This window comes from Dendrobates tinctorius, unplaced genomic scaffold (genome assembly GCF_039654945.1).
Source record: "Dendrobates tinctorius isolate UK_male_01 unplaced genomic scaffold, ASM3965494v1 ptg000145l, whole genome shotgun sequence".
NCBI classification, from domain to species: Eukaryota; Metazoa; Chordata; class Amphibia; order Anura; family Dendrobatidae; genus Dendrobates; species Dendrobates tinctorius.
In genome coordinates, this window is record NW_027361812.1 from 19,260,855 (window position 1) to 19,275,555 (window position 14,701).

At 41.3% G+C, this 14,701-nt stretch overlaps 1 protein-coding gene across 1 annotated transcript in view; it reads right to left on the reverse strand.

The window, feature by feature from the left end:
- Positions 1-14,701, reverse strand: part of ITGA5 (integrin subunit alpha 5) — a 139,595-nt gene that overhangs the window by 5,341 nt on the left and 119,553 nt on the right. Inside the window, exons 21-28 of the mRNA XM_073546277.1 lie at positions 14,584-14,676; positions 12,682-12,761; positions 11,773-11,853; positions 4,102-4,207; positions 3,829-3,987; positions 2,936-3,022; positions 2,276-2,395; positions 1,849-1,950 (exon numbers count right to left, since the gene is read on the reverse strand). Coding sequence (XP_073402378.1) covers positions 1,849-1,950; positions 2,276-2,395; positions 2,936-3,022; positions 3,829-3,987; positions 4,102-4,207; positions 11,773-11,853; positions 12,682-12,761; positions 14,584-14,676 — 828 coding nt within the window. The remainder of the gene's footprint in view (positions 1-1,848; positions 1,951-2,275; positions 2,396-2,935; positions 3,023-3,828; positions 3,988-4,101; positions 4,208-11,772; positions 11,854-12,681; positions 12,762-14,583; positions 14,677-14,701) is intronic.

Here is a 14,701-nt window from a genome sequence, read left to right on the forward strand (position 1 = left end):
CTAAGTGCACACGTACCGCAACTCTCGTGGAAATTACCGCGAGAATTCCGGAATTCCATTCCGCGGGAAAATCGCATTTTAAATTCCTGCGATTTTCCCGCGGAAAACAGCGATTTGCAAGCGTATTTAGCTTGCAAAATGCTAGCGTTTTCCAAGCGATCTGTAGCATCGCTTGGAGAACTGATTGACAGGTTGGTCACACTGGTCAAACAGTGTTTGACCAACTTTTTACTACTGAGGCCGCCTATGCGGCATCAGTAGTAAAAGATAGAATGTAAAAAAAAAAAAAAAAAAAAAGTGTTATTCTTACCCTCCGACGTCCCGCACAGCCTTCCCGCCTCTCCATGCATCCGTTCCCAGTAATCCTTTGCGAAAATGCCCGCGATGACGTCCGTTCTCGCGGGATCGCGATGTCTCGCGGTAATTCGCGATGTCGTCGCGCGAATGACCGCGAAACTTTGCGATCCCGCGAGAACGGATGCAATCGCGGGCATTTTCGCAAAGGACTACTGGGAACGGATGCGTGGAGAGGCGGGAAGGCTGCGCGGGACGTCGGAGGGTGAGAATAACAATATTTTTTATTTTTAAATTCTATTTTTTACAGGGATATGGTACCCAAAGCCCGGAGGACAGTCTCCTCTCCTCCAGACCGTGGGTACCATCCGCAATTGTTCTGCTTACTTTCCGCATGGTGTGCACAGCCACATGCGGGAATCAAGTGGAACAAAAAAAATGGCAGCACAGGAATCGCTGCAATACTCGCATCCCCATTCATTAACATTGGACTCGCTAGACTCGCAACGAGTAGCTAGTTTCCGAGTCGGACTCGTTAGAGTCTAGCGATTCCGAGTATTTCAGGATTCGCCCATCCCTAATGAACAACAAATTGTTTTTACACAGAAATGCACATTCATTCTTTTGAGAGTTTAGCTAGTGCTTTTTCAGGTGGTTTTCGGAACAATACGCCTGAAAAAGACATTGTGTGCCCATTCACTAAGAATACACAAACATTTCTTTGCTGACATTTCTCTAACTTTCCCATTCATCTTTTATTTTCTGCAAAGCAACCACATCAGTGGAACGAAGATTCAGCCTCAAGTATCTGCAACAAATCTGTCCTTCGTGATATTGCATGGTATTCACGAAGGGCCCAATTCAGCCGATCCATCAATTGCGACCTTTTTGTGTAAATGTACTCTTAATCTTCCCCTTGGAGTCATTTTACGTACATTATTTTTATATACACTATTTTTGTGCAAATTTTGCAACATTTTCATGGAACATGAGACTTGGAGAGTATAATGCATTTAAAGGACTGCCACATAATGACCCTTACTCTAATGACTCCAACCCCTTTTACAGACGATTTGTACCACTGTCGGTTGTGGATGGCCCGGAACTTTCAGATGTCTTGGCAAGTGATAGATGCAGCACCAACCATTAGTGTGGCGAGTAGAGTTGAGCGACTTTGGTCGGATCGGGTTTCATGAAACAAAATTTGAGTCTGATGAAACTGGTCCGACTAGGGAAAATAAAGCCGGAATTTCGTCCGAATCCCGACCCCAATGCAAGTCAATGGGGAATAAAAGTCAGCTTTGAGTGGATGAATGTCATCCGCTCAATGCCGACTTTTATTTCCCATTGACTTGCATTGGGGTCGGGTTTCGGACGAAACTCCGACTTTTTTTTTGCCCTAGTCGGACCAGTTTCATCCGACTCAAATTTTATTTCATGAAACCCGATCCAACCAAAGTCGCTCAACTCTAGTGGCGAGTCATCAGAACTGCTCTAAACTTGTATTAGAATTTTGTTTTAATTCTACTATTTGACCAACTTTTCCCAACTTACGTGGTGCGTTCCCTGAGGATATGATTCAGGTAGAATTTTGTAAGGAAGTCGATGAATTTGATATGCGGCATCACATTGCAGCGCAAAGCCTTGGTTCTCATTCTGGTAAACAAAAAAAAAAAAAAAACAACCAGAAAATTAAGGATTGATCACTGCATATTAAATTAAAAAAAAAATACACTTGGCATTACATTTATAGAGCTACAGGACCTGCTGCTGTATATGTAGATATATATTTTTAGACGTTTTCCACTAGGTGGCACTAGCTGCACTGAGTAAAGTTTTCCCAGCAGTTAAACAGTTCAAGAAGTTCCGAATGGTCAAAAGATATAGAAAAATCAACTTGACAACTGTAAATTGTGGCTCACAGTATAGAAAACTGTAGAGACTCCTACAGACTACTAGAGGAGAGACTGGAATGTGTTACCTGTACAAAAGTGCTGGCCCAGACACGGAAATGAACCTTAAGAATGGCTCGTCGCGTCTTCTCCAATGGCCCGACATCACAGCGAAGGTGGAAACAATCCGAATGAGGCGGAGTGCATTTCTGTAGAAAGAAGCATAGAATGGATCACATACAATCAGATAGAGCAGTAGAAAGGAATATACACAGGCACATGCTTTTATATAGGAGTTTGTTAATCATTGTATTACAAAATTTGGATTAAGCATTAATGACCTGAACGAATCCACATTCTACAACTATCCACAAAACACACATACCTACTACTGACAATTCCACGATTAATTTACACCATTATGTTATTAACAGTAGTAAATTACACACGGCTAAAGTCAAAAGGGAGTCTTATGTAAAGAAAAAAAAAAAAGAAAAAAAAACAAGCAAAAACAAAACCAAAAAACTATTTAAACCAACCACATGGTCAAATAGAGAATTTAAGCTCGAGAAACAAATGATACGCCATACTATAAAATGTGGGACACTGATTGCAAACAAGGTTTGTCATTTTGCATACACTAAAGGAAGTAATTTATTGATTTTTGTTTATTACTTAAAGTTGGATTTTGGCCTTTACAGTTCAATAAGTATGAGGAGTTCCAGGGAAATACATTCAGAAACTCTTACTAGAAGAAGTGATCCTCCTGCGGAAACTCGAGATGTGTCACGACGTTCTATATGATGGCCAGATGGATTTTGCTCTGCTGATGAATACTAAAAATGAAGAGGGAAAGTTACGGTAAGTATTAAGAAAAAAAATAAGTAGATAGTAGTATTGTAGCTTACGAAGGCTCCTGGGATCAGAAAACCACACACCTACCATTGCTGTATGTATAAATGTTAGGTCAAGTAACTGCTACTCGTCCCAAAATTTTTGACTTTCCCCATTTTCAACAGGCTACTGCTAGACTCCTCCTGTAGTGGCTTAGGTCTCACAAAAGATTGGGCATGTGAAAATCCAATCCTTTTACCCACCATCTCCTGGACAAGAGGAGCTCAGACAACCTTCCAATGTATGTATAGGTGGGTGGTCCTCTCAAAAGAAGATGACCAGCAAATATAGTATAGGATGGTACTGAAATCTGGTCAAGATGATGGCGCATTTACACTGCTCGATGTGAAGTGTTAAACGCCAACATGCTTTCTGGTAGATGATAGTTTACTAGTCCGTTTACACCGGCAGACTGCACAATCTGCATTAGATTGTCCAGTGTGCCCAAGAGGCCATTATTCTCGGCAGCGAGAGTCCCATTTAGACAAAATGATGCACTACCGAGAACAATCATCTTTTGTACAAGCAAAAGATCATTTCACCCGACGAATGAGCGGTAGCCTGTTTACAGTGTAATATTATCGTGAAATCGGTGTTCTTAGGAAAAGAAGGACTTTAAGAGTGGCAGGCGGCATCATTGAAAAAGGGTTCATGTATAATTTTATTCAAAGAACAGATTATTAGTGCTTAAATCAAAAGGCACCGCCACCCGTATGTACCGTGTCACACAATCAAAGCTTGTCCTTACCTGCAGCTGAAAAGGGTTGAGCGGCTGACTTGTTGAACAGTTCCCCAATCCTTGCACTGAATAGTTCATGACATACATAGTTTGTTCTTGGTTGTGAACGATGGGGCAGCTAAGTGTTAAGACTCCATGACTGATGGAACTTGGCCCTTGATTTGCCAGCTGGAAACATAAAAACTAAATTGTAAATTCGTACCTGCATGTACAGGTTAGCTGCATGTTGACACGGTCATTCTTAATTCTTCCCTAGTACAAAAACAAACATTGCGCTCGTACCTCATACACATGATTAACCTCTGGACCTGCGTCTTCTGCTTGGATGAACTGTTTGCTTGGCTTCCAGTTTGCCAGCGGAAAGATTACAATGTCAGGTTTAGAAACCCTGTATAGAAGACAGAAAAAAAAAAAAATGCATTCACTACTGGGCTGTGAGAACCAACCAACACCAATATCTATCTCCCACAAGAACAATCGCACGGACATGGCAAAATTCAACATTTAATGTCTATTGAAGGACCTAAAGCTTCGCTATATGCATACAAAGAAATGAATGGGTGTATGCTACCGAAATCAAGCGCCTTTATGATTTTATTGGTCAGCCTAAGAAAATTTGTCACACAACTGTATTCATTAACTGATCTTTAAGACCTGATAAGGCTGATGTATTTACCTTTAAAATCTAACTTAGAATGGTTGTAATACTTAAAATGAGCATTTTCGGAGTCCACCTGAACATAAAAATTCACATTTTAATATTTGGCAACAACCTCTTTACAAAAAAAAAAAAAAAAAAAAAAAAAGGGTCTACAGCCCTTCTTGCAGGAGCTTTCAAAATAAGTACATCAGCTTCATCAGATAACGTATTATCTTGTGCATACTTGTGACATATCTAGCTTTTGTAACCAATGGCCATTCGACTGCATGGTTGGGAGTACCACTCTCACACCACACCAAGGTTATAAGGACCAATGCGCTCCACCCCACTCAATCTCAAGATCACATCAACCTCTGAATGAAGACCACCACCAATAATGAACATGGCGGCATATCCTACCAATAGGTCAGCCATCAATTTAAGGGATGGTCCAACCCCTTTGATGTTCGCTTGATCGCCAGATCAAACTATGGTCAAAATGAAAATTATTTTTTTTTCACTTAAAACATCTAAGCCTTTATTGAGCTGTTGGAAGAGTTTTATATCCAGAAACCCAGTACAGATATAACAAGAAGATCGACCATATTCTGCAAAATGTCACAACTACAACTTCTCTAGCCGAAACTCGGCATACTGTCCATTGGGGCAGCGATTACGTAGTGTTTCCAGACCTCATGATCGACCTTGTAAGTAGACTTTACTGTGAAAGAAATCCTCACTGGGATTACCTATTTAATGGCAGCTCTGGTTTAGTTTGTTGGCTAATATGTGGGAAGAAGGGCCCCCCGCCGAGTGTCCGGGCCGGAACCAAGGGGACCGTCACCTAGGTTCCGGGGGAAACTGTTCCCAGGGGACAGAGTTCAGGGACAGACCGTTGTCTCCCGCCACCCACAGCCGCCCTGCTCTCACCCGTGGCAAGTCCAGTGTCGTAGGAGGCCACCACTGTCCCGCTCCGGTCCGGGCCGTTGCTTGCCGCGGATTTCCCGTCGCAGCTGCTAGCTGCTTTGGTGGCCTGCCAATCGCCACCCCGCATCGCTGCTGCTTGCCCCAGTCCAGGGGCTGCGGGCCATCCGTCCAAGGACTCCTCCGGGGTCTGTGGTGCCCTGGTGTCACCGGAGCGTTGGAACGCTCGAAGACTATGTCAACTCTTCAGCGGCTGCTATGCTGACTAACCACCATCCAGAACGCCGAGGGACGTCAGGACGGCCAAGTTGATTATATAGTTAAGGACCCGTAGTCGGCCATACCGTGGCCCTATAGTGATCGGCTTTCGCCGGACGAAGTCGTGTTCTAATTTGTTCGTGTTTGCTTGTATTGAGCCCCTGCGAGGGCAACTCGTTACCCCTTTGGTTGGTCAGGTTACGACTGAGGACAGTTACCTCTAGGCCTATAAACGTTATTACTAAAAGCCCTAAACCGTCTCGCGCCTCATCACTGTGCCCTGCGTACCTGCTAGTACCACAAATAAGCCATTATCAATGGCAGGAAGTTGGCTCTTATCAGGTGAAGAGAAGGTGGCTGAACTGCCCCAAGAAAGAGCTAAAAGCCATCCAAGCCATTAACGAAAACAAAATTACAGCCATAGGAAGACAAAAAACAAATGACCAGTGATAAATGGGAGGAATGCCGATATAACCCCCTTTCCTAGTAAAGGGAACACATATACAATATACTTATAAATGTATTTATTTTAATATAAAAATATATATTATATATAAAAAAAAATATGGGAAAGTCAATGATATTCACGGCATAATTTTTTTGTGCAATATTTAACCCGACACGATCACAACACAGATTTTTAAATTCTCGCTATTCGGTAAAAGAGTAGGGTACATGTCGGGCATCTTTCATATATAAAAAAAAGGTTAGTGAACATATTCCAAGATATGCTAAAAACCTGTAAGGTTTATCGAATAGAAGGGTTAGTCAGGAGTAACATGAGAGGCTTGAGGACCAAGGGTCACCCTCAACTGTCAGTTGCCAGTATGTCAGTCACATGGAGGAAGAGTCATGATCTTTTGAAGCAACCATGATCACTATCTAGTATAAATATTTCCCGTCCTTAGCTGGAGGCGCAGGATATCATATGGAGCAGCCAGGATAAGCTTCCGTATGTGAATACAAAGTTGAGCACACAAATCAAGTAAAATTAAGCCCGTGTCATGGCCTCTTATACAGGGATTGACAACTTGAATGCAGATGTTCTGGCTGTTAACAGAATTGGTCAACGAGTATCTACATTGTTTTCTCCGGCTTTTCCACATTTTTCAATGTTGAATTTTCTTTAGCTTTCAAGGTTAAATGTATACAAGGCTTAATGAAATCATCTTATATTCAGCCATTTATTTTAAAAACACAATCTAAAAATGAGAAATTAACCCCTTTACTCCCAAGGGTGGTTTGCATGTTCATGCCCAGGCCAATTTTTACAATTCTGACCACTGTCCCTTTATGAGGTAATAACTCTGGAACGCTTCCATGGATCCTGGTGATTCTGACATTTTCTCGTGACATATTGTACTTCATGTTAGTGGTAAAATTTAATTCATTTAACTTGTGTTTGTGAAAAAAATGGAAATTTGGCAAAAATTTCGCAATTTTCCAACTTTGAATTTTCATGCCCTTAAACCAAAGAGATTTGGCACTCAAAAAACTTAAAAGGGTTGTCCGGGCTTTTCACATAATCTCAGTACATATCTGGGCTGCAGAATTATGACACTCCATGATTACAATACATAACTCATTATCAGTAATTCCTGATTTGTCTCACAATCTGTTGTGTGACAAAGCCTCTACTGTGTGAATGAGACAGCTCTATGTCACCGATTTCTTCACACAGCAGCAGATTTGGTGCAGTGTATGTGTGAGCACTGTGTCTCTAATGACACAAATACTGATGTGAGCAGCCTGTCCAATCAACAGCTGTAACAGTGTGAAGTGTTGGGGTGTATGTATGTATTGTGCTGCTTTCACAAATAATGGATCACTGCTGTGTTCTTTCCAATGCTGGAATGATAAAGATGAGTGCTGGTGCAGTTCACTGCCAGCCAATGAGTGGGCAGTGGGTGGTGCTGGTCACTGGAGCTTGCTGGGCTTTTGGTGGAGCTTCACACATACACTGCACCAAATCTGCTGCTGTGTGAAGACATCAGTGACACAGCTGTCTCATTCACACAGCAGAGGCTTTGTCACACAACAGATTACATCAGTGACTGCCATCCCCTGTGCAGATTAGAATACAGGATGATTTCCCTCCTCCTCACTGGTTTCACTTTCCATAGATATAGATAACTGTGTGTGTCTGGGGGAGGAGCAGCTCTTTGCTCTCTGCACTGAGGCTGCTGGAGGGGAAGAATTAATTACTGTGTATGGAGGGATAGGCTTCTTTATGTGGACTGGGAGGGCCTGTAGCTAGGGAGGGTGGGGTTGTGGCTATAGAGGGCATGTTTGGAGTAGAGTAGGAGGTTACGACTAGTTCTCATTTCAATGCCATAACACCCCCCCCTTGGATGTTCTGTTCAGAATATCTAGAAAACCGTGCAAACTAGTGACAGAAAGTAAATTACTTATTGTCATAATTCTGCAGCCCAGATATGTACTGAACTTATGTGAAAAGCCCGGACAACCCCTTTAATAAGTAACATTTCACATATGTTTACATTACATCAGCACAATTTGGGAACCAAAATTTTTTTTTTTTTGCTAGGAAGTTATAAGGGTTAAAAGTTGACCAGCGATTTCTCATTTTTACAACACCATTTTATTTTTAGGGACCACATCACATTTGAAGTCACTTTGAGGGGTCTATGTGATAGAAAATACCCAAAAGTGACACCATTCTAAAAACTGCACCCCTCAAGGTGCTCAAAATCAGATTCAAGAAGTTTATTAACCCTGCAGGTGCTTCACAGGAATTTTTTGAATGTTTACAAAAAATTAACATTTAACTTTTTTCCACAAAAAAATAATTACTTCAGGTTCAATTTTTTTATTTTCCCAAGGGTAATAGGAGAAATTGGACTGGAAAAGTTATTGTGCAATTTGTCCCGAGTATGCCGATACCCCATATGTGGTGGTAAACCACTATTTGGGTGCATGGCAGAGCTCGGAAGGGAAGCAGCGTCATTTGACTTTTTTGGCTGGAATTGACATCGGACGCCATGTTGCATTTGGAAAGCCCCTGATGTCCCAAAACAGTGGAAACCCCCAATTCTAACTTCAGCCCTAACCCCAACACACCCCTAACCCTAGTGGAAAAATGGAAATAAATACTTTAATTTTATTATTTTTCCCTAACTATGGGGGTGATAAAGGGGGGTTTGATTTACTATTTATAGCGGGTTTTTATGTTTGGCAGCTGTCACACGCTAAAAGACGCTTTTTATTGTAAAAATAGTTTATGCATCACCACATTTTGAGAACTATAATTTTTCCATATTTTGACCCACCGAGTCCCAATTTTTGGTACGCAGAATTAACAAAAACCAGCGTTTCATGAATTTCTTTTTTTGGGGGGGTGGGCGCGTTTACACCGTTCCGCGTGCGGTAAAATTGATAAAGCGGTTTTATTCTTCAGGTCAGTACGGTTACAGTGATACCTCATTTATGCCGTTTTTAATGTTTTGGCTCTTTTATGCAATGAAAACAATTTTATATAAAAAATTACTTTTGCATCGCTTTATTCTGCGAGCTATAACTTATTTTTTCGCTGACGACGCTGTGTGGCGGCTCATTTTTTGCGGGACAAGATGACGTTTTCAGTGGTACCATGGTTATTTATATCCGTCTTTTTGATCGCTTTGCAGGCATGAGGAAGCCGGCTCCCTGCAGGCCCCTGAAGGTCCCCGCCACCATATTGGATCCGGGGACCTGCCAGGAAGGAGGCCCATGGAGCAGTGCAGCACATCGCGCTTCTCCGGGGGTCTCAGGGAGGCACGGAGGGAGCTTCTCTCCTATGCCGCAGGTACACTTCGATCGTGTTTGATCGCAGTGTGCCAAGGTTTAATGTGTCGGGGGGTGGTCCGTGACCTCCCCTGACACATAGCTGATCATCACAGCTGACACCCGGCACTGACACCCGGCCACCCCTCCGTGAGCGCCGCTGATCGCGCTAGATGTACTATTCCGTTCTTGGGACTTAGGTCCCAGGTCACATGGACGGAATAGTACGTCTAATGTAGGAAAGGGGTTAAAATTGAGAAACACTGACCACACTGTGAATCAGTCTGCAGGATTTTCTGCATGCAATGTTGTGCTCTCTGTAAGTTTCTTACAAGTGTTAATGTGGTGGGTTTTAAATCAAAATCCATTGCTTCAAGGGGTTGTCCAGCCTTCAAGTACAAGTCTGCAGTCACATGCCAAATAGATGGGCGCACCATCACTCAATGCAAGTGTATTGAGTGAGGCCGGACACAGCCCAGATGGAATGTGGCCAGAAGTATGCAAATTGCATGCTTACAGTCACATGACAACCCCCCCCATAGGGGAATTCTCAGTTTTGAACAGCTGATATGTGCCCCTAACAGCCATGGGTGGAATTGCGATCCACCCGCGGCTGTTAACCTGCTAAATTCCGCTGTCAATCTCTGACAGCGGCATTTGACGTGATCATGCGGGAAGCCTCTCACTAATCTCGCCCATCAGCGCCCATGTTACAAGACCATGGGTCACTGATGGGTTGGTATAATAACCCGAGGTCTGTGGTTGTCATAGCTGGATTGCTTTGAGTGCGAATCACTGGGCGGCGCTCATAGCAAGTGAGCACTTCTGCTACATAGAGCACAAACCATTGGATGATCGCAGCTTCCCATGGAGACTATTGAAGCAAGTGTAAAGTTACAAATTTTTTTTAAAAATATGAAAAAAATGAAAATTTAAATACCACCCCTGTTTGCTCCATTCAAAATAAAATACACAAATAGCATAACCGCGTTCAGAATCGCACGTTCTATCAAGATATAAAGAGATTAAGATTATTATCTGTAAACGATGTAGTGAAAAAAAAAAAAGGTTAAAAATGCCAGAATTGTGCTTTTTTTGGTTGCTGCAACATTCAAAAGATCGTATCTACACCAAAATGGTATCAACTCTGCACGCAAAAAATAAGCCCTCACCCAGACCCCAAAAAATGGTATTTTTAACAAACTTAAACAAAAAACAGCCTATACATGTTTGGTATCTATAAACTCGCAATGACCAGGATAATTAATGTGGCAGGTCAGTTTTAGCATTTGGTGAACGTGGTATGGGGAAAAAAAAAAAAAAAAAAAAAGTTATGGCTCTGCGAAGCAGGGGAGCAAAAGAAAATGGACTGCGGCGCAAAGGGAGTCAAGTGAATCTGTCACCAGGTTTGCACTAGGCAACCCGAGAGAATCATAATGTAAGGGAAGAGAGCTTGGTTCCAGTGATGAAAATCAAATCGTAAAACTGGAGACAAGAAAAAGAGCAAATCGGGTCTTATCTGATTACCAAGTGCTATAAAATATTATAGGTGTGCTCACCTGATGGGGTTGTGACAGTCGTAACTCCTGTAGAAGCATGTAAAGGCTGCAGCAGGACCACCAAGATGATACAATGCAATTAAGGAATACTGTGGTTCAGAGTCCGCGCTGCCCAAGGTTCAAAAGTACGATCAAGCGCGAAGGTGAAGCATGAGTCCGGTGCATTATGCCAATGTCATCATTCTGGTTTGGTCCTGATGAAGGTTTAAAAACCTTGAAATGCATTGACCTTCATAAACCTCATTCATGCTTCACCTTTGTGCGCGATTGTATTTTTGAACCTTGGGCAGCACAGACTATGAACCTCCACATTCCTCATTTATTGGATCCAGTGATGTGTCACTTATCAGGCTGTGTTTTGCTGCTTCAAAATTATTGTTTTATGAGCAAGAGATGACTACAGGACAACTGGCCTCATGCGTCCTGGTAAAAAAAATGAAATGCCACCAGCGCCGATTCGCAGCTCCCTATCACTATACAATGTACATAAAGCCGTTTTGTGGGCGGATTATATACATCTCAACATATGAGCTCTGCTACATCTGTAAAAGAAAACTGGGATTCTATCACAACTGCTGCACCCAAAAAAACTAAGTGATACACAGCTGGTTGGAATCTGGGTCTCTGTCCCTACATCATGCTACTGTCATATTACAAAACCTAAGCAGCTTTACAAAATCCCTTTAACTGCACAATTCAACACAGAAGGATCCAAGAGGTTATAGTACGGAGAGAATATAGACATCAATATATTGAAAAAATGCTGTTACCTTTATGGGCTAAACTTACCCAAAAAATGAGACAGAGGTTTTTGCTTCCACACCGATGGTTAGCTGCACAAGCTCACTCTGGGAGTTATTAGCATTTTTGCTGTAAAAGAGAAGGCAATATAAAAGTTCTATACAGAACAGATGAGGTTGCTGAACTAAGCCTTGATATTTCTTAGTCGCTGTACATATAACCAGTCCGTACTGCAGCCATGATGGGCTGCTACAATGCTCTGCAATGGTACAATTTGCAGCATGCTCTACACCGTGTACATCATATTAAAGCCTGACTTACACAGCCAATGTACTGTGGAATATTTGGAGTCACTTTTTTGTGCGGTAACTTCTCCAATAAATTTTTTTTTGGGAAAGCACCTGGGAAGTCCATTAAATCTAGATTCGGGTCTTGATGCCGTATCCACTGGAGTCGGATGCATAAAGTTCATTAACTGGCATAAGCCTCGATGAATTTCGCTCATCTGTCAGCAGGAGAGCCCCAAGGGCGGACGATCACAGCACTCACTGTCTGGAGTAGATTTTTGCTACAATTAATGCTACTTTAATGGTGTATAATGAATTTCTCAGGCTGTGACACCAGGACTCCTTTCTCCACTTACTTTTCAAATGATTGGCGGAGCGGACATAGAACCACCAAAAGTCTCAAAATTTTTGAGCAAAAAGTAAAAAAAAAAATAAATTGAAAATGGTGACATTTGCAATAGTTTTACGATTTTTTTTTTGTTTTTTTTTGTTTTGTTTTTTTTACACAAACTGATGAATTGGGTCCATTGCGTCAACCAATTTAATCTGATGCCTGAACACGTGTCCATTTTATAAAAGCACACATTAACAGCTACAGCACTGAAGGTATAAACCTAGCAGGTGGACGAACAAAGTGGCAAGGTGACGCCCCAAATGTATATACACCTACCTGCGAATCTGACAGTCAAACTGCACTTTATGACTGGAATCACGAAGGTGAGGAACAGTGAATCTCAGTCCGCCCCACAGCTAGACAAAAAGAGAAATAGAAAAACGTTGTACAAGCTTATTCCAAGTACAGCATGTCGAAAAAGGGCATTAATAGGAGAATGCCAGGCAAAATCATCAATAAAACTAGATGGGTGGCAATAGGGTTTTCTAGGATGAGCAAATGAAGGGGAAGAGCAAAGTCATTTTTTGGAGATTAAAGTCCCGGGAGAAGGAAAGAGGAAAAAAAAACAAAAAAAAAACACTTAAAATGAATTAGGATGAAAGATTACAATCTAAATACCTTTTACTACCAGGTGTCAAAGAAAAAAATTGGTTGTAAATTCATTTCATTTAACTTCTAATACCTTTATATGACCAATAATTAAAAGGAAATACTTCCAAAAGCATATATACCCAAAAGAAAGGGACGTGAAGACAGCCAAATGCTAAAAGTAAAAAAGAGTAATAAAGAGAGGAGAAATTGTAGATCAGAGTAGAGCCAGGGCAGGTCTGACTTATGTCCTTTCTACCTGCATTTACATTACACATACAGTAGGAACGCCTATGTGATGTGTTTCACCCTCTAGTTGCCCAGACTGTGTTGGTTTTCTTCTTGCCCTTTACTGCATTAATATTCTATCATGTTACTGGGTCAGTTATTTATTTGCCTTATCACATTATGGTGACCTTGTTCTGTGATGTTGTTAGATTTCCCTGTATTGTACACCATGTACCTATTGCCGCTGCCTGGCTCTACTCTGATCTCTATTGTCTCCACTCTTATTTACTGTATTTTATTCTCGTTTCTTCTAAGTGGATAATAAATATTACTATAATGTATAATTTGGGTGTATTCGCTTCCCTTTCTTTTGGGTATAACTAAATATTTCAGTAGCGTTGTTCATAATCCGATTTCATTTTTTGTTCAGATATTTTCTTTGTATAGCATCAATGTAAATGTCTGTACAATACTTCATGAATTCATGTACTCAAAATAATTAGTATCACTTTTGGGATTTGAACACTGAACACACCGACACTTCAGATTATCTGTGTGATCACAGCGCACAATGTTCAACGTTACGATTAGCGGATCAAACGAAAAATTCTAATTTGCCCATTCGCGCGTTCTTTCTTGAGAAATTCTATTCATGCAGAATTTTTTCTCCCCAACTTTAAATATCCCTTATTACGTTCTAGGATCACTCCCGACCTAAAAGCGTAATAAACGTAATTATATAAATGGCCGCATCTTATGATCTTCCACCGGTCACATTGGAAACTTTGGTCCTCTTGCACTGTGACAAACTTTCGGGTCCAATTGCACCCGGAAGGGTTTTGCACAAACAAGCAGGAGGTCAAAGTCACGACAAATGCCAAGAGCACCAATGCAGAACCCTCCTAGGTGCCATAACCATTTCATTTAAAGTTTTTAAAGACCCATTATGGTTCAGAAAAACAGTGCTCAGTGTTTGCCATTTTGCAAAAGCGGATAAGAAAAAAAAAAAAAAAAAAACAACCTCATTGGTAGTTTGGCTAATTTATGTAAAATTTTAATTTATTCGCTCATCTCTAAATTCGCTAATCAACCATTTCATTCTTGCCCTACATTGTTTGCTAGATATGAGTTAAGGTCGTATCGTTCAAAAGTTCATTTGCGCACATAAACAAACCCCCAAATAGTTAACTTTTCCTGGAGGCAGTTGGAAAAAGTTAGTGAAATGCAGAAGCCATAGACTGAACTATATGTGCAAAATGTTCAAGACACCCAATTGCAAAAATGATTTGAAGCTAAAAATATATCCATTTAAAAAAGTAAAATAAATCCCCCGAAGGTGCCCATTCTTTTAAATCTACTTACATTGGTCATAGGTTTCATAGGGTTTCCAAGGTCACATATAGCAAATCGAGTTTCATTCTGCAGCTCATAGCGACAGTTCACAACAGAGGGATTCTGTGGAGAGAAGATTAAAAAAAAC